The sequence below is a fragment of the Oryzias melastigma genome, linkage group LG16 (genome assembly GCF_002922805.2).
Source record: "Oryzias melastigma strain HK-1 linkage group LG16, ASM292280v2, whole genome shotgun sequence".
NCBI lineage: Eukaryota > Metazoa > Chordata > Actinopteri > Beloniformes > Adrianichthyidae > Oryzias > Oryzias melastigma.
In genome coordinates this window covers 20587746-20607483 of record NC_050527.1, presented here as the reverse complement: position 1 = coordinate 20607483, position 19738 = coordinate 20587746, and the positions used below count along the sequence as shown (strand labels likewise).

Here is a 19738-nt window from a genome sequence, read left to right as displayed (position 1 = left end):
TATTACAATCAGTAAGTGGCAGTTTTGATCCAAAAATCCCATTTCACAAAAAGGGTCCAAATGCTCGATACCTCTCTTACAGAAAATTGAGAGTTGGAATAGCTGAGCTACAGTTTAGTCACAACAGTGAATATGTCACTTGAACTATGTTCATTTATCATATAAATAACTGTACATAGTTCACTAACCAAGTAAAGCTTGTGAAAAACATAATTCCCATCCATAATGTTCTCAGCTTTCAGGAAATCAGCGGTAAACAGTGAAAAACCGAGACGTTTAAGGAGAAGGAAGCCCACTTCAGAACCAGCCTTTGATTCCTTCAAGTTTGGTTAGGCCTCCTGGGGTTGTAATGAGCCTCTTGTTACACAAGCATTAGGCAATTATGCCACTGGTTTCTACCGGGCTTTCAGGAGCCACAGAAAAGCCTGTGGCTTCTCACATGGACATCTGAAATGACTGGCACATTCTTTTCTTTATTGAAGTTTACTTTATTTTTCTCTGCTAAATATTATCATCTGTGTTCTGTAGCTACAGTACACAAGAATCCTTCTTAGCAAACACCCAGTATTCACTTATATGAAAAGACTAGATTTTACAGGTCTATTTTTAATGGTAAATTACACAAAAACTCCCCAAAATGTCTCACTTAAGTTAATAAAATGATAAATATTGCTCTACGGTGCTGACTGCATGTTAGCCTTATGCTAGGTTCACACTGGACGCGTAAACGACGCGGAGCGCGGCATCCTCTCTCTCCTGCTATTCACAACAGATCCGCATTTTTCCACACCGGTCGACAGATGTTTCTGCTAGAGGTTTTTTTTGTTTGTTTTAGCCATCATGGGGAAGTTCATAACCTAAAAATATTACCCCATGTTTCTGCTAAGAAGAAGCAAGTAGTTAGTAGGTCTACACTTCTTTAATTTATCTGTTGTTGAAAAACAGAGAGAAGTGAGTGTTGTGATTGTATGTTTATTTCCATCTCTACAGTCTATTTAGATACAAAAACAAGATCACATTTGTCAATCGCTGTGTTTTATTGTGAAAAACTGGTTATATTTTGAAAAAAATAAACCAGACTTTCTCATGTATCTTGATGTAACTTCCTGTCAGAATTGACACGGATCGATCGAGGCTTGTGCACAAAATAGACCAGACACCAAAATGATCCACTGCAAGGCGCGAGCCTTGCATGGAGGACCGCGGCACTCTGCGCCTGGTGTGAACCATACTATAGGTTAACAAGGGCGACGGATAGAAGCGGCCTCCATTCCACGCCGTTTTGCTGCACTTCCGTATTCAATGTGAACCAGGTGCAACTATTCTGGATAGTTTCACTGAAACTGCAGATAACAGTGTAACTTCACACAAATCCTCTGTGTAATCAAAAACACAAATCATTATGTAAGACCAGAAGCTAACTGCATGACTCAAGCTCGGCTCGTTCTATTAAAATCCAGGGAGGCAAAAGAAAAAAAGAATGAGTCAAAGTGGAGATACAACAAATAAATGACCCATGATTTCTCCACAAGTCCACCTGAGACCATCACTTTTGTGTGAATGAGCCTCAGATAACTTCAAGCCAACCATGCAGGATGCCTGAACATCCGTGGGAGATCGCTTCCCCAAAAATAGACGTTTGGCCATTTGAGTAGACATCGACTATTACATACACAAACACTTTGACAGACAGACAGACAGAAAGGGTCTATTTTGCCCGCTATAGTTGCAAGAAGCGCTTCAAAGGTTACCTTTAATCTCAGCACCCTGATATCCTGTGTAAGGATGAGCCATTCACACACACGGATGCACACCACTAAAGCACGGGCCTTGTGGCCGCGTGGTCAACCCACGGTTCACGCTCTTTGATGTAGGAAGGAGGACAGCTCAGGGGTGACGCCGTCTGCTGCCGTCAGCGTGTTCACGGCCCTGATTGACAGCAGCAGCCCAAAACATGACACAGGCTTCCGCAAACTTCAGAAATCTGGCTCATCTGTGAAGCCTGAAGAGCACCACATTTCTTCAGACAGATGCAAAAAATTGAATATATATATAAAAAATGATGGTTGATTTTAAGAAGTCTTCAAGTTTCTTCTTGAATGAATGACTTGATTTGACTGTGTTCCATGTATGTCAGTAATTACAATGCAATACTTCTATATTTTTACTTTTCCCTTTTAAAATAGGGATTGAGTAAAAGATAACGTTTACTAAGTATTTTGTAGCCAGTAGAACAAAGCCTGTTCTTAAAGAACAATTAAGGACATTTAGAAGTAATGTCAATTTCAATACATATGATTTTCAATAAGTAAACTTTTGTTCGAAGAATTTGAAGTCCCCACTTTCCAGTTTAAGAGCATACAATCCTTCTTGAGGCCATCGAGTTTAACAGATATCCATCATACAATCCTTTCAGGAAAGGGTTTTGTGGATGACTTCAGTATCTGTGAGGGTTAATAGATTTATGGAATCTATAGCAGGGTTGTCCAAATCCAGGCCTCGAGGGGCAGTGTTCCATATATTTTTCAACCAACCTGTCATTGAAGCTCCTTTTTGGCTAAACACACCTGATCCAGGTAATCAGCTGCTGATAAGGTATAGTTTCTGGAAAACCAGCAGGAGACCGGCCCTCAAGGTCTGGATTTGGGCACCTCTGATCTAGAGTGTAGTTTTGAGTCAGGACACTCAGTATTAGAAACCAAATTAGGTGGCACTTGGCCAATGACAATAACACTATTTAAAGAAAGACACAGAAGCAAGACCAGTATTTAGGAATAATTTTCAGGAATATGCAGCTTTGTAAGCTTCAGACCCTGTGGTGACTTTGAACCCCCATTTATTTTCACTCAAGAACTGAAAAAGGGATTTTTGTTCGTGTGACCTCCTTGAAGAGTCATCTTTTCTGAACCACAGTCATCCACATCAGGGTTCATGGGAATCCAAGCCACAGTTCTCAGTCATTTCCTACATTGAACATTTTCAGTGATCTAACTGCCACCTCTTGAAGCACTGGGGCTCTTAGAAATTGTCATGAATCCATGCTCTATGATAGTTTTAAAAAGCAGCATTAATATCCAAACAGCCATTGCACCAACAGAGAGATGGGAAAATAAGTAGCGGTTTAGCTGTTTCACTCTGTGGTCACTTCTAATATTTCCTTCTCCATCTCTTTTACCATTCTCTGTGCAGTACAATGTCATATGTGTAAAATGTTCATAAAAGCGGGAGCAGGACTCAGCCTGGGTTCTCCCCCTCCTAATCTCCCTAAACCTCTAACTGCAGGCCAAGGAATACAAGTGTTGTGGTACAATCTTCTCACAAAGCTCAGGGCCTGAGAATAACATCACAGAGGCCACAGAAATTTATGGAATGAACCACAAGCTGTACACAGAAGTCAGTAGACACCACAACACAGCACACATGAAGCTGCACACAGAGTACAAGAAACAGCTAAGAGGAGATCTGTGGTGGACAGCTCAATGATGACAGATAAGGGAATTAAAGCAAGATAAAGACACTACTTCTCCCTGTTTTAAACAGGAGACATGTTGCATTAATAGCATCAAAGTTTCAACATGACTGTGTTCTGTTACTGATAATTTACATTCACAATCATTTTGGGTTCAATTAAACTCAACAGATAAGAGAGCCTCTATTGCATTAAACAAGGTTTGTTGTTCAAAAAAAGTAATAGATCACACATAATAGATTTGTAAAAAAAGGACATGAGTTCAAGAAAATACTCTGGTAAACCACAATGAAGAAAAATGACAGGAAACAAAGCACCGCTCTTTACGTGTTTGTTGAATAACTGGACAACAAAAAGCCAACACATATTTAAAAGGAGTTTTGGTTTGTCTGGGAACACAACAAAAATCTCTAGATCAACAATCAACAAAAATTTATAGTTTTTTTTAAGTTGGTACCAACATCCACGTTCTCATTGAGGCTGTTTTAATGCCATATTGATCAGTTCACCAGGTAACCACTAGGTGTTCCTTGTTACACATTTGTTCCCTTTTACTCCCATGTAAAACGGTTGAACTCTCCAGCAGAAATAAACACTCCTACAGTCTGGTTTCAAAAACCCCTTTCTCTTCTGTGGGTATAATTATCTTCCAAAATGGGGTTAGTTTTATGTACCTCGTGGTTTAGTTTTCTGTGTGACTTACTCCCAAATGGAGGAAAGATTGTTAGATTGACCGCTGTATTGTCAGCTCTACAACAGTCTCTTTGGGTTTGTTCCAACAACTGACAAACCTCTTTGTTGTTCCAGCGTGCACAAAAATGTTCCGTTTTGATGAGCAACTGTATAGCCCAAAGCTGCACGGCTGAATGAATCACATTTAAATGATCTTTTTTGCTTTCAAGTATGTATGAAATTAAAGTAATTTTGGACCCAAATTGGTTTGATGCATATTTGCATCAACAGGCATCACTGGGTTAAGAAACTAACCAGACTAATAACCTAAAATAAGTTCTACTATAAACAAGGCAGCTCCTCTGCACACAAGCATTGTTGATGTTTTGCTATTGTCCTTTTTTTCAGAACTAGCATCACCATTTTCTAATGCAAATACAATTTTGTAACAAAAAATGTAACAGTGCAGCTCTGATTTGAGACACAAGGAATCTAAATGTTAAAGTTCCAATTCACAAGAGGAAATATCAATTATATGTTCCTCTTTAAATCCATTAAAAGATACTGTATTATAATGGAACATAGTTTTACCCCACCATCAACCATCGAACTTAAAAAAAAAAAAAATAGGAGATGAATCATTGACATAAATATCAAAGGACATTGCAACCCCTCCCCTCTCGTGTTCCAAATAGGAAGTACCTACGGGTTCCAAAAAGGCCAAAATCCCATAGACTTCCACTGAGAAAAACACAGTTATTTCTCAGTCATTTTATATGTCAGACTAATCATTCTTGCTCTGATGCTTCCTTCTTAACATTGTCTTTCTAATTCCATTTTTTTTAAAGATATTTTTTCTTTATTGCAAGTAAGTCAAGTTATAAACTGACCACTCAGATGCCTCAGTAAAGGCTCGCTCCCATTGGCCCCACCTCGAACATTTTATTGACAGATTCTCCCGATCTGCTTTCAATGGGAGGAGTGTGGACTTTGAACACGCCAGAACAAACTCACTCAAAACTGGTGACAGTTCCTCTAAAAACGTGACTCAGACCGACTCGGACTAATCGCTGTCGATGGGTTGCAGTTGGTTGTAATATGGTGGTAGACGTATCAGGAAGTGACGTCGAAGGCTCTGGCCTAATTTCACGAGGGGAGAAGGTAATGCCTTCCTATGGGGGACCTCAACGCTTGATATGTCCAGTTCTTACTAAACGGTCTATAAGATGCACCCATTGAGTTTTATTCAGGTTCCTTAGATTTTTGTAGCCCGAGTTTCTCACAAACCAAAAGTGCCCTTGTTTTTCTCAGTGTAAGACATCACAAGACAAAAGTCCAACAAAAGATTGTACAACTACAGGTTCATCTTCAGGTCGAGACTCCAGCGCCTATCTCTGTCTGACTTGTGTTGTATTACTTTTTATCTGATAGCAGCTTGTGTCTACCAATATTACGCTTCAGCTTCTTATTATAAGCAAATACCAGCCAGCCTTTTAATATAAACAAGTATTTGTTACATTTGCCATATTTAAGAAATATAAGTAATATCAGTACTTTGTTTTTGGTTTGTTTTTTTACAGAGAAAACTTCTGTGTGAAATGGCTAATCAGGAGGCCCTTTCTCAGTGAAGTCCTGAGGAATAAAAATAGCCTTACAATATGGCAAACTTGATTTAAGATTCAGTTCAGGTGGTTGGTTAAGGTGGTTGATCTACAATACACCAGTCCACCAACTCTAAAGTTTTGTTCTTTGAGCCATTTCTGTGAGAACAGTTCTATTTTTCAATACTTTATAGGCAAACCAAACTTATTACCATTAAAAAAACATGCATACACACCAGAACACATCTCAAAACCAAATAGACTAAAGAAAAAAGAACATTTTCATTAAAAGGCCATAGCAGTAGGAGTAGAATCTTTACTTCCTGTGCTCACCAATGAACGTGGACTATGTTCTCATGAGTATTTGCAAAGTCCACTCCCGGTCTCATCTGTCGAACTCAAAACATAAATTGCAGGGCAAATTTTAATAAAAGAGGATGTATGATTTACTCTGGGCAGTGTCCTCTCACATTTTAAAACAAATTGATGTTGTATTCATCTTAAGTGTCAAGACGATGTGAAATATGTCCAGCGAGTTTACCAGCACCAGGTGTTTCATTTGCTGGAATGACAAAAGGCAGTGTTTACACTGGCTGACCCCCAATCTCAGCTTGTTTTATCTTCTTCTCTCTTTAGATGAGAGCAGAAACATGGACGGACATCTCCAATGAAAGAGCAGACAAAGAAGTGTAGCTAAATGAAGAGAGAGACAAAGGGAACTGAATGATTTATAGAGCATCAAACTCTGAAATGGAAGTCTTCAAGGTTCCGAAGACATGAGAACAAAGAATGACTGAACTACTTTGAGTGTGTTTGATTTGAATGAACAGTGCTGTTAATGAAATCTTCCATGCTTTGTTACCAACTTACTTTAATTTAGATACATAAGTCAGTTAGAATGCCCCTCATGACTCAGTGCAGACACCACTTTTCCATCTCTTTTCTACCCCGTCAACTAACTATTGCGGTTCTTCAGTACACACTCTGCTTATGGTTGTAAAACAGAACTTTCTTTGATGTCTTCAAAACACTATTTCTAGACTGATGTATAAACGGTAAAATCTCTGTTCCAAAAACATGAATTTTCATCATGAAAGTTCACACTGACCCACATTCTTTTTTCACACACAAAAAGACATGGCGAGTGCACAGTGTCAGTGGTTAAAGTCCCCCTCTGATGAAAATCCTGTTTTTAGAGTTTTTAACATGTCTGTGTGTCATTTTTCTTCTGAAAGAGAATGTGTAATAAGAAATCATTTTGTTTTTGCATTTCTGAGTATTTCTCCTTTTAAATCTGTCAATCAAACTGTCAATAAACATTAGAGAATTAGCTAAAAGAGTCTTTGGTGAACTGGAAGGAGAAAGAATCAGGATTTTGGAGGAAGTTCTGTCCATGAAGATCTTCACTTCCTCGTCCAGCTGACATCCGGATCAGAACCATACGGCTGGACATTACCCAGATTGATGGATGTTTTTATGTAGCAGAGGGAAGATTTATGCTAGTGAGACACAGAGCTATCATAATCAGACAGGAGGATCAGGGGCGGAGCTACTCAGCTCAGCTCCAAAAGCCACGCCCACTCAGAGGAGATTTTGGAAACAGAGGCTTCAGATCAACATCAAATTTTTTTAAGACATTTAGGTTGTGGAATTTAGGTTGAAAACCTCTTAATCATAATTAAAGCACTACTGGGAGCATTTTTTATAAATAAGAAAAATTGTTATAGGGGGACTTTAAAGAATGCTCTACTGAAGATGATTGTGAAACTTTTGAAAACCACTTTAAATTCCAAAGTATTCTTTAAGTATCAAAATGCTGTATTAATGTATATTCAGCCAATTTTAGTATCAGCCTCTTCTGGATTTCTATGCAAAAGCTTAAACAACAAAGAAACATTTATAGGAGCTACGTCTAGATATAGAGGGGTTAAATTTACACTTCAAGCTGCTGAGGTGTGATGCCAGATTGACCTGGGTGACTAAGTGGACAACAACAAAAATAAAAGTCCTTTCACTCCGAATGTTGCAAATCATTTGTCCTTTTGTTATTTACATAACTGAAAACAAAATGTTCTTTCATTCTTCCATTTCCCACAATAGTGGTTGCAAACCTTTTTCCCTTCTGACTGAAACACACCTGTCTGAGGACAGCTAATCAATCTATCGTTATAACAGACAGCAAAGATGACCATAGCAACACCTACAAGATACTATTCAAGAAAATGGATGGATGGCAGACTGCAGATGATACTGTGCTGCTATTCTAGAAAGAAAATTAATAAGAATTATTACACTGATTTGAATTTTTACATGTACGTACATATTATAGCTAAATAGCATTGAAGCCTTTGAAAGGCTCCACAAACACCCAATTGTTTGGTAAAATACATAGAATAATAAGATGTTATTAAAAACCAATATTTCTACGCTTAGTCAAAGGTTTGAAAGAAACAAAGAGATTTATCTGACATGATGAAGCCTCCCAGAAGATCCCGCTACATATTTCACATTTCAAAAGTCTCTTAATGTGGTAGAATAACGAGCTTTACTCTCATTGCTTCTAAAAGAAGTTTATTATGGATTGTGCTCTGCAGCATGTTTTCAAAGAAACCCACTGTGAATAAGAGCAGGTCCGGACTCTCTCTGTGTGTGGCCTCAGGAGCTCCTTTTAGCTGCGACAGCAAAGTGAAGCCAGAGTACTTTGACTGGTGTAAACAAACTGGCGAATGTGGCACTTGGTAGCCAGCGAGAGTGAGTGATGGAGCAAGTGTGCGCTGAAGCATCTAATGAATTATTTACTGTAATACAGAGGTTTAAGAGTAAAAGAAAGAAAAACATGAAAACAAAGCAAATGGTAGCAAAAAATGCTGGGATTCAAAGAAGAGAAAGAAAGAGGTGCAGCTGCTGCCCTCACACCTCAGAGTCTATGATTCTAACATTACACTGATCCTGGTCCTGGCACAGCAGCAGTGCTGAACACGTCATTTACTGACATGCATGCTGTTGACTGAAACTGACAATTTAGTGTTTCTGAAGGATTAAGGGAAGGCAGTCTGTCAAACAGTGAGGAACTTTACCCTGCTTTAACTGCCCACTTCTTCAGATCAGGATGTTTTGTTGTTTCCACATGAGCGCCAACAAACTATGCCATCATTTAAAGTGCTGCTCAGATCATCTTTGATCTATTCTCAAAGGATTCCCAGTGGGTTTTTATTATGATTGGACTATTTTTATATAAAAAAACAAAAAACAAAAAACTGTTGTTTTCTTGGACATGGTTTCTGCAGAGCTGCAGCAGTTCACCTTTGAGCTGTGGGTGGGACTGTGCGACGTGGAGTAACATACCCCCCCCACACATACAACCCCCAGTCATCCATCTGTTAACACTGTCTCCTGCTAGCTTACAGCCTCTCACACCCTTAACCTACAACAATTGGCGTACAGTTCTGATCCAGATTCCAGCTCAGATGAGGATCCATTTATCTGCAGGTGGATGAATCAGAATGGAGCGGTGCAGGGAGCTTGTAGTCTCTAGATTCTAGCTACTATGTCACTACGTTTATTATTTATTTTTCAATTAATTTTTTTATTTTTCGATTAGTTCTGCATGCCTCTGTTGGTGCAGTGTGATTCATATGTTGTCCTTCTTTCCCACTCCTCTCCGGGTAGAGCAGGAGAGATTTCAGTTTCCAGGAGGCTCGTCTGTGCTCCTGTTCCTGTCGGTGGACCTCGGCACTGGCTCATTTCCATCTCGGAGTGGGAGAGATTCCAGGTGGCTCGTTGGTGTTCCTGTTCTTGGCCGTGGACCTCGCCTCTGGCACGTCTCATATTCCCACCCATCCCCCAGCCCATCTGGATGAAGTCCATCTGCTACACTATTTAAACATGTAGTTGTAGAGCTACATACCTGGTACATCAGCTGTCTGTCCTGGGAGAGGATCCCTCCTTCCAGAGGTCTCTTCTTTTTTCCCCAAAATTTGTGTTTTTTTAGGAGTGTTTCCTCACCAAGAAGGATGGTCTAAGGGCAGGGATGCCAGGTTAACTTAGTTTAGCAACCAGCTACTGTTTGTTTTATGACTGACTTTATGTCTTTGTACAGTTACCTGTAAGCCCACTGATGCGATTGCATCGTGATGTTGCGCTATAAATAAAACTGAATTGAATTAAATTAAAAGCTTTTTCAAACAGCACTTTTTTATCAGTTCCTGATTCACCACGATTTTAATACTCAGAAATGCAATTTTAAGCTCAACTTCCCTTACATGTCTCCTCCATCATCAGTTAGATGCCACAAGAAAATGTTAAAAACAGTGTTTTACATCCAGTTACATTTATTTTTAAGTGAACATAATGACTTTTGGTAGACTTGACCGCATCAAGTAGAGGTTTTTCTGTCAGAATTGTGTTTTTATTAGAGATTCTTCAACTTAATAACTGTAATCTTCTGATCAGCTTTAGTGTTCTGACCATCAAACAGTGTTGTTTCCTCTTCCCTGCTATAGACAGAAATCTTCCTGGTTGTTAAAGGGTCGGATCATTCCCTCACACCTACCGATGTGCTCTAACTTAGGGAGCCAAATATAAGAACATATTTTCAGTGAGCGACAAGGTTCTGACTTTAGGATCCTGTGTGTGTCTGTGTTAAGGAAGATTCCCATCACAACCACGTATTAGGACGCATATGCGGGTTGAACTTGGCAGTCTTTTAACAGCAATAATGAGGTGGCTTGGTGACCACAGTGAACTGGGAGTGGGATTTGTCTGCCCATCACCCAAGCAACAGAGAGGAAAATCGAGACAGGAAGGAAATAACAAATAGAGAAAGAGGGAAAGAAGAAGCCGCACAGAGCAGAAGGTGAGTGCATGGAAATAAGCTGCAGCTGAGGAAAAAAAGAAACAAGGAAAAGAAACACAAATTAGGTGCCAAACACTGTAAGAGAAACCAGGAAGTAATCAATTAATGATTTGAAACACAAACTCAAATGGAGCCTAAATTTTATAAGCAAAGACCCTGGAAAGTGAAACAGTCCCGGGTCTTTCATGGATCCTTCCATGAAAGTTCATCCCCACCATTTTAAGCTTGTTTTTAAAGAAATCCTACACAAGACTTTAGGCCTGGGAAGCTGAATGGCAGCATACAAACCAAAACAGGAGAACCAAAAGGAAAAAAAAAACAAAAAACAAAAGGTAGAACAAATGAACCAAATCAAGAGACAAAGCAGATCAACAAAAATAGAAGAAGACATCATGAAAAATCCCAAATGTTATTTATAAATACACACCCCCAATGAGATGGGAACATTTTTTAGAAGGAAATAATGTTTTCAGTGAAAGTTACAGCGTGTAGACATTTCTCAAAGACCTGAAGGGGATTTGAAACAGATACTTGGTATTACGCCGACCAAGGACTGTATCACCACCTTCTATGACATTGCTATAGAAACTCAGTCAAAACAAAAAGCAAAAAAAGTCATTTGCGGCTGTGGCTCGGAGGCTCTGCGGGAATCTGAGGATGTCATGAAGGTGTGGGATGACTGGAAATGTGCAGAATATTTTTAGACACAAACACACATGAATGAATGGAAGCAGACACAAGAAGGTCACATGCGTCTGCAGGACAAATGTCTTTAGACTTTCCACAAATGGAAATGTAACAGTTTAAGCATGATGATATCTTGAATATTTCTTTGCCTGTTTTATCCATTCGGGGCAACATTTTATTTGTGTTCCCATTCCTGTTTCTGTATGGGAGCTTATCTATAAAATACATTCACTGTTTGTCGTGAGAGAATCCGGGTGTTGAGGACACCGTGTGTTTAATACTTTTTTTTATGTGAAGGTCTGTGTTTTGCTCGTTTTTTAAGTTTGAAATGTTTTTAATCCGTGAAGCCTACAGTATGAAAAATGCTTTGTAAATAAAGATCGAATTAATTCACATGTCATTTAAAGTTTTTTCAGCAAAAAGTGGAAAAACTTGCAGACAAATTTTTTTACAAGTGTTATTTTTACAGTTTTAACCAAAATCCCACAACATAAAGGTCTTAAAAATAAAATTTTCATGTTGAACTGAAGCCTGTTTCCAAAATCTCCTCTGAGGGGGCGTGGCTTTTGGAGCTGAGATTAGTAGCTCCGCCCCTGATCCTCCCTGTCTGATTATGATAGCTCTGTGTCTCTCTAGCATAAATCTTCACAGCTGCTACATAAAAACATCCATCAATCTGGGTAATGTCCAGCCGTATGGTTCTGATCCGGATGTCAGCTGGACGAGGAAGTGAAGATCTTCATGGACAGAACTTCCTCCAAAATCCTGATTCTTTCTCCTTCCAGTTCACCAAAGACTCTTTTAGCTAATTCTCCAATGTTTATTGACTGTGATCAATACATTCAATCATTGGTTTCTCAGAGTTCTTGATAAAATAATCAAAGCTAACATCAAAATGCTCTTTCATTGATTTACAATCCTTTCCAACTGCGGTCAAATGAGCCGCCGTTCACATTTCCGTGGTCACATCAAGAAGCTCCGTGGAGTCTGGTGGAGATTTTCCAGCGTTCTCAGTCCTGCTACCGTAAGTATTGGATGAAACTCACACCAAAAATCCAGTGATGCTGATTTGACCACAGAAATGTGAACGGCGGCTCATTTGACTGCAGTCAATGTGAAGATACCATCTTCTCTTCTCCAGAACCTGAACTAGACACTAGGAACAGATGAGGGTTTAGTGCATGTGCAGCAGAGCTGTTGATGGAAAGAAGATCATTCATTCAAACAGAGTCTGTCCAAGACAGTTTGATTGATTTAAAAGGAGAAATACTCAGAAATACAAAAACAAAATGATTTCTTATTACATTTGTTCTCTTTCTGAAGAAAAATGACAAACAGGCATGTTCAAAACTCAAACAACATGATTTTCATTGGGGAGGGACTTAAGGACTCACTCTGAGGCACTCAAACGTGTCAATCCGACTCTGTTAACTGAGCCTTTACAAAGTCCTCCAGCAATTGGTTCTAATTTAGCCTGCCATACAAGGCCATTCAGTTCTGCTCATAGACTGCTAACTCAAAGGGAAAAAATGGGGAAAAAATGGGGGCAGCAAGTAAAAGATGTGAGGTTTTAAAGAGGCCCAAACCACAAGAAAGCCGGGCCTGTGCGCATGCTGGACATTCCCCAGGCAGGTGCTCATGAACTTGGAAAAAAAACCTCATGGTGTTTCAAGACAGGAAAATGATTTCAGCTGTGTCAATTGACAGCGGCCTTGTAGCAGAAGATGAAGAGGGAGAAACGGGGAAAGCCTGCAGTTCTGTCATAACATCAGCTCAACATAAGATATGCCGCAGCCCCGTACGGTCTACAAAACAAATTCAACATCACATGCACACAGGATATAGTAGTAATTACTTCCAAATACATTTTGATATCACATTAGCATTCTAGTTAGACAAGGGCTGCTATAGCTCTTCAGAATAAATCGATGTTTAATGAAAAGACCTTTCAAGCAACAGAGAGTGAAGCTGCATCCCATAATGCTGTGTCACAGATGTTTACATATGACTCCTATTTTAGCCTTCAATCTCTTCCCCTCTGAAGTCGAGTCTTCTAGGGTGGCATTACAGTAAATTTTGGGTTTAGACACTGTGAGGCAATCATTTCATGAACAGTAGACAATAAAAGCATCGCTGCTTAGATCAGACATTTAATTATAACAACGGATACAATTAGCGGTGCACTTAAAAAGAAGTGCAGCAAATGGCTACTGGGACTAAGCCATATTTCTCACTGAAGCCACAGTTGGTTACAGACCGTAAACACACTTTGGTTTGCATAATGACAGACTCTCCCTTGGTCTTTCTATAAGCAACCTGGGGGAGAATATGCAGTCAGAGTTTGCATAGATAAAGCGTAACTCTGAGCCTTGGTAATGGCATGCTGGCAGATTTCTGATCTCAGGGTTATCAGCCATGATTAAGATGTTTGATGCATCCAAAAATGGAGAGTACATGTGAACGAGGAAGGTGGTGAGGATAATTCCTGGTTAGGAATGGAAGATAGTGGTTCGACCTAAATCATGGGTTTTCATTGCAAAGAGGGAAGTGGTGAATCTTGGCTTCTGTGTGCAGCAGTCAGTAATGACTCGACAAAAGTGAGTTTGGACAAACTAACAAGCTGGTGACTTTGAAGAGATCTATAGATTCCTGTGCAGAGAGGATGCAAGAACAGATTCAGAAAGGGGATTGTGGTTAATTGTGCTTGTTGTATGTCTGCATGCACCAACTGTGTTGTACGGCAGCACATGTCTGCAGGGATCAGGGTGGAGCATTTCGTGATCAGAAGTTTGTATGAGCAGATGTGGGCACCACAGCCACAGAGCATCCAGTCCTCTAACAACCAGGGGCAGAAAGCTGAGCAGAAATTACATGGATGGTCTAAATGGTTTTTGGGGTGAAAGTCTGAGAAAAACTCCAGATTATTTTCCATCTCCATAAGATCATCAATTATCATATGTCAGGATAACAACATGGCAATCATACCAGCAAAACCCATTTAAGGAAGATTTCCTTGGAAACAGAGCCGTATTGCTCCACTGGCTTGTATCATAACAAGCATCAAACATGTCAGTATGGCGAGAAGCTTCAAAATAAGCAAAAACATACAACCTTTCCACCACAACAGCAGCTATGGATACTAATCACTACCATCCTTGTTCCAAAACATCAGAGTAAATGGCATTGTCATAGAGACAACATGAAAATAAAAGGAACATGGGCAGTGACCCAGTCTTAGCCTGGACCACCTCGGCTTCTCTGCTCGGAGCAACAACCCTGGATCTGACACTTCAACCTGAAAGCAGCAATGAAGGCTTAAGTGGCCCCTCCTCTCCTTTTGTCGTCCACTTTTCTTTTTCTCCCTTTCACATCAGCTCACATCTCACTTGCAGCTGCACAAAGCATTAGGCATGCCTTTTATCTCCCTCATTACATGTGTTTGCCAGCTTCATATCTACCCAAATGCTCTCTCCTTCACACACGCATTCGCTCTGTGGGGCTGTGGTTTTCAGGCAGCTATGACACAATCCAGATTCTTGCTGCTTATAGCAAAGAAATGTGTTTTGTGCCGAACTATTTCCCCCCAAAGTCCAGATTTTCTTGCCCTGCAGCTTTGATCCACATGGCACAGAGGGCTTGTGTCAACAGTCTTGTGTTTCAGCTGTAAGGCCTGCCAGACCCCCACAGTGTCACTCATTACTCTGCTTGGAGCAACAGTTTAGCCACTATGAGGTGCTATTACTCTCCATTGTCACTCAATGCCCAGAATGGGGGCTTTCCCCAAAAATATTTCGATGTAATCAGTTGGTTTGGTTAGAACAGGGGTCTTCAACCTGCAGCTCCAGATCCACATGAGACTCTTTTATCTCTCAATGGTGGCTCCTTGTTCAAACATAAAATAAGTCATGGAGACTGCTGACCCAGACATGTCGACCATCAGAGTCAGCAGCTCCCCCTAACCAGAACTACCTAAAGAAAACAAATAAAGAAAGCCTGCAAACTAAGACTACCAAGATCCAACCCCAAACTAAAATAACAAAACCCAGCAGTGGAAGACTGCTGAGGACAAAGAGGGGGAAAAAAACCCAGAAAATAAATAAAAGAAAAAAATGCATTTTTGTTAAGTAAGGATTACTTAATTATCATTTATTTCATTTAGATTAGTTAAATGTATAAATTGATGTCTGAGGTGCACATAGATGATAAACTATGTACTATTTTCTTTGTTTTTTTCTGCAAAAAAAACAAAAAACAAATGTTTATCTCTTATTTTTCTAAAGGGTGAATTGAGACTTTGTGGCTCCCCCTGGGTTGTTGTCACTAAGAAATTGCCCCGATCGGCTCTTTAGCTCTTGTGCTCTCATAAAGGTCCAGATGACCCCACCCTTACAGTGATGCGTGATCCATCCCATGATAAAGCTGGACAGATTTTTATGTCTGCTATGGACACCAGTGAAGATAAATAATCCTTGAAAAAACAAAAAGTTCTGTCTTGTGGGGTCAAGATGACCCCACTTTTAATGTAAACATGCCTAGCATAGCACAAGGGTTACGCATTAGAGGTTGAAGGCCCCTGATCTAGACAATCAGTGAGTTTTGTGTGGATATGTTTTGACACTTTTGTTATCACCTGCACACCAGCACTAGCATTTGCATGTAAACAATAATGAGCCGGTTCTCGCACCTTACTAATGACTAGAGTGCAACACAAGGACATCGTACGACAGCATCACCTCATACGACATAAGTATTTGTAACTTCCATTACCCTTACAAATGTTTCACAATCCCTTTACTACAGATCATGACAATGGTACATTCCATTTTCATGATGTGCCTTAAAGTGTACAAGCCTCCAGAAAACTGCAACACACACCTGCAACCCCCTTAAGGTAAAGCGGCTCCTCTGTACAACTCTCAATGGACCCGGACAACCCAAAAACCAGAAGCACCCGTACATGTGACTAAGGCTTTAGAGTCTATAAAAGTGCACAATGTGTTGAAAAACCTACAAGCCATTGTAAAAGGGAGATGTCTGCAGCAGCTTTGCTTTGGTATCTCTAATTACATCGCAGAACACACTCAGCAGAAGAAGGTTTCCTTACTGGTAGATGTCTTTTCTCAGCACCGTCCGGGTCAGTGGATTGTCCGCCTGAGGCGCCATGCTGAGAGAACCCAGTTTTAAAACGAGGGTGTTTTCTTTCTTCTCACTGGGATCTATGACAGACAAATGTAAACCCATGATCTTATTGGACAATGTCGCTGATTATTGCAGACTTTTTTGGTAAACAATGACAGGAAACCATTCGAGAGTTTCCTATGCAGAATGTGAAACAGACAAGTCAAGAAAAAAAAATTGTAGATAATTTGGATATTATTTTCAAATAAAATGCCATTTTAAGCCATATTTGCACAGTGTTTACTGTATCTTTGTATCCATAATGTCTGCTCTCCCATTGCCCTGTTTAAGACTAGAATCTACAAATTCATGTAAGATAGCAAGAGGGGAAAAATATATATGATAAATGGATTCAAGAATTTACACCATGGAAGCTGCTATCAATCATCTTATTCCACAACTCTGGTTCCCAGTGTGGAAGTACTCTCAGCTTTTTGGATATAATGTAGCTAATATGTGACAAAAGAACCAAAGAAATACAACTATTATTTCCTCCAGATGAAACATAAATTGACAGTATTTTCCCATCTAGCAAGGCCAAGTGGGGCCCGTTTGGCTTATAAGTGGGGAGAAATTTGGGCACCGATTGGGTTTGTTCAAAGTTTCTGTTTGCCCACATTGACTTAAGTAGGAACTCAGAGGGTAGCTCTCTACAGCGGAGCTCAGTTGCCCGCTTCAGCAGAGCTTGCTTACTCGCTACAGCGGAACTTGCTAGCATGCTACAGCGAAGCTCACTAGCATACCACAGCGAAGCTCACTAGCATGCTACAGTGGAGCTCACTAGCATGCTACAGTGGAGCTCACTAGCATTCTACAGGAGAGCTTGCTAGCATAGAGGAACTTGCTAGGATGCTACAGCGGAGCTCACTTGCTCGCTACAACAGATCTTGCTAGTATGGCTACAGTGGAGTTTGCTAGCATGCTAAGGCAGAGCTCGCTAGCTCGTTACAGTGGAGTTCACTAGCTTGATATACTGGAGCTTGCTCGCTCGATACAGCAGAGCTTATTAGCATAGCAAGCCACCCTACTGAGTGTCCACTTAAGCCAATCTGGGCAAACTTAGGTGGGGCCACCACAAAATCTGTGGACAAACCCAATCGGGGCCAAAATTTCTGCCCAGTTTTAAACCATATAGGGCCCACTTGACCTTGCTGGCTGCATTGTCACATCATTCATTTTCTGTAGCTATTGCAACACCATCTCTACCTCAAAATATAGTAAAAACACAAACTTTTAATGACAATACAGGTGAAAAAACAATGAAATATGTGATTGATTTTGTTTACCCTTATGATCATTATTATATTTTTTTTATTTAAATTATGCTATGATGGCAATAGCATTTCATGCCCCCAGATTTCCATGTCTAAAAGAGATCAGAGATTAACCTGGGAAAGAGGGTTTGTCTTGCATTCCATGGCAGAAGACTCTGATCACGCTGGTGTTGATGTAAATGAGAGGTAAACTTCGGGAGGTCAGTGTGTGGCTTCTCATTGGCTGACCCGCTGATTTCCCATGCTCTCTGTAGCGCCGTGGTACTGTAACCTGCACAGAAACCAGGCTTGAAGTAGAAAGTAAACTGACAAAAGTTTTATTTTGTCACTCTGTCCTCTGCCATACCTGAAAAACTCCTGCTGCAGTGGCCAGTAGGGGAAAGGAGAGGACCACATCGAAGGGCTGGGCGGTCAGCAGAATCTCCCTCAGGTACTGAGGCGAGCTGTCCAGCAGAGGATCCGCGGCCGCCGTCACGCTGCTGCGCGACGGCCGCTCTGGCCGTGTGATGAGTTTGTGTCGGACGTTTTTGGTGACGGCCTGAGTGTAGGTGATGGCCAGGAAGCCGTGCTGCTGATGAGAGCCCTCCAGCACTTTAGCTGCCGTCTGACCGTCGGTCAAAAAGAACAAAAACAGACTCCTGAGAACTGCGACAACAGAAATCACTTCAGGAACTAAATATTCCTAATTTGTTAGTCTTGGGTTTGTTTAAGGTGAGATCATTTATTCAGCAATCTATATGCATCTGATATCTTGAAAATCTAAGGTTTTCTTCCTGTTTTAATGAAATGAATTGATCTCACCAAACAAAAATATCTCCAAAAGCCAGGCAAGCTGAAGCGTCTAACCCTAAAAAACAGTTACCGTATTTTTCAGAGCATAAGCTGCAGTTTTTAGCATAATTTGGCTGGGGGTGCAACTTATATTAGATTTTAAAAAATAAATAGCCTCATTTGTCCATTATTTCACCACTAACAACCACTAGAGGTCACTGTAGGTGTATCAGGATTTGCTACTGAAAACACCACAGAAGAACAAGTGCAGAACAGTCTTATCAGCGGATGGAGTCCAAAACCAACATGGGGGAGAATCGGATTTTTCTTCTCCTGAATTGTATATTTTTATTATTTGTATTGAGACAAAACAAAAGAAGTTTCTCTATTTTTTTTTTTTCTCTCCTTGGTCTAATCCGGGACAGCAAGTCATCAAACTGGGTTACAGAGAGACAGAAGTACTGGTGAAAGTGTCCGTCATTCAGACGCATCTCCTGATGTAGATGGTGTACCTCACTGTAAAATACATAAATAAAAAGGTTGAAATTACGAACCCAGACCTGGAGAAGTGATAACCGATGCTTTTGCAAAGCGCTTCAAAATACATAAACCTGATCTCTCCCCATCATCCTTGTCCTCCATGCATTGACTATATATGACATACTGTTATAGAGTCGATGCTTTTATTTTGCGTTGAGGCTAAAAGCTTTAAACAGTAGCTCCTCCCACACGTGTCTGGAGCATCAAGTTTAATAAAGACGATTATCAAATTTGATGTGAATTGTAATCAGTGTGAGCCCAGCATTATGTCGAGCTTGGCGGAGTCGTTCAAAGCATCACACTTTTCTCCCAAAATTTGACTTAAGGTGCGTTCACATCAAACGCGAATCGTGCAACAAATTTGGCAAGCCCCTCTTTCACCATATGACGAATTCACTGCTTGTCGCCTGTCAAAAAATATGCTCCTGAGTTTGACGCCGCGGTTGCATGTGGGAGGAGCTACCAGCCAATATTCTAAGCCTGACATAGAGCGATGTCTGTCTATGTCACTACAATGTAGGGAAGTTGAGAGAGTTATGTAGAGAGATCAGGTTTATTTATTGTGATTAGTTCTATAAAAACGTCGGCAATCACGTCTCCATTTCTGGTTTATGAGATTATTCAAATATTTTCCCATCACTCGGGGCTTCTGTCTCACTCCGGGGAATGTGTCTGGATGACGGTCGCTTTC

At 40.4% G+C, this 19738-nt stretch overlaps 1 protein-coding gene across 4 annotated transcripts in view; it reads right to left on the bottom strand.

Moving 5' to 3' along the window:
* LOC112143843 (vacuolar protein sorting-associated protein 13B) overlaps window positions 1-19738 on the bottom strand; it is a 292951-nt gene that overhangs the window by 61725 nt on the left and 211488 nt on the right. For all 4 annotated transcript variants that reach the window (XM_036216063.1, XM_024268054.2, XM_036216061.1 and 1 more), the window contains exons 29-31: window positions 18083-18340; window positions 17851-18007; window positions 16389-16500 (exon numbers count right to left, since the gene is read on the bottom strand). In XM_036216063.1, the coding sequence (XP_036071956.1) occupies window positions 16389-16500; window positions 17851-18007; window positions 18083-18340 (527 nt within the window). The remainder of the gene's footprint in view (window positions 1-16388; window positions 16501-17850; window positions 18008-18082; window positions 18341-19738) is intronic.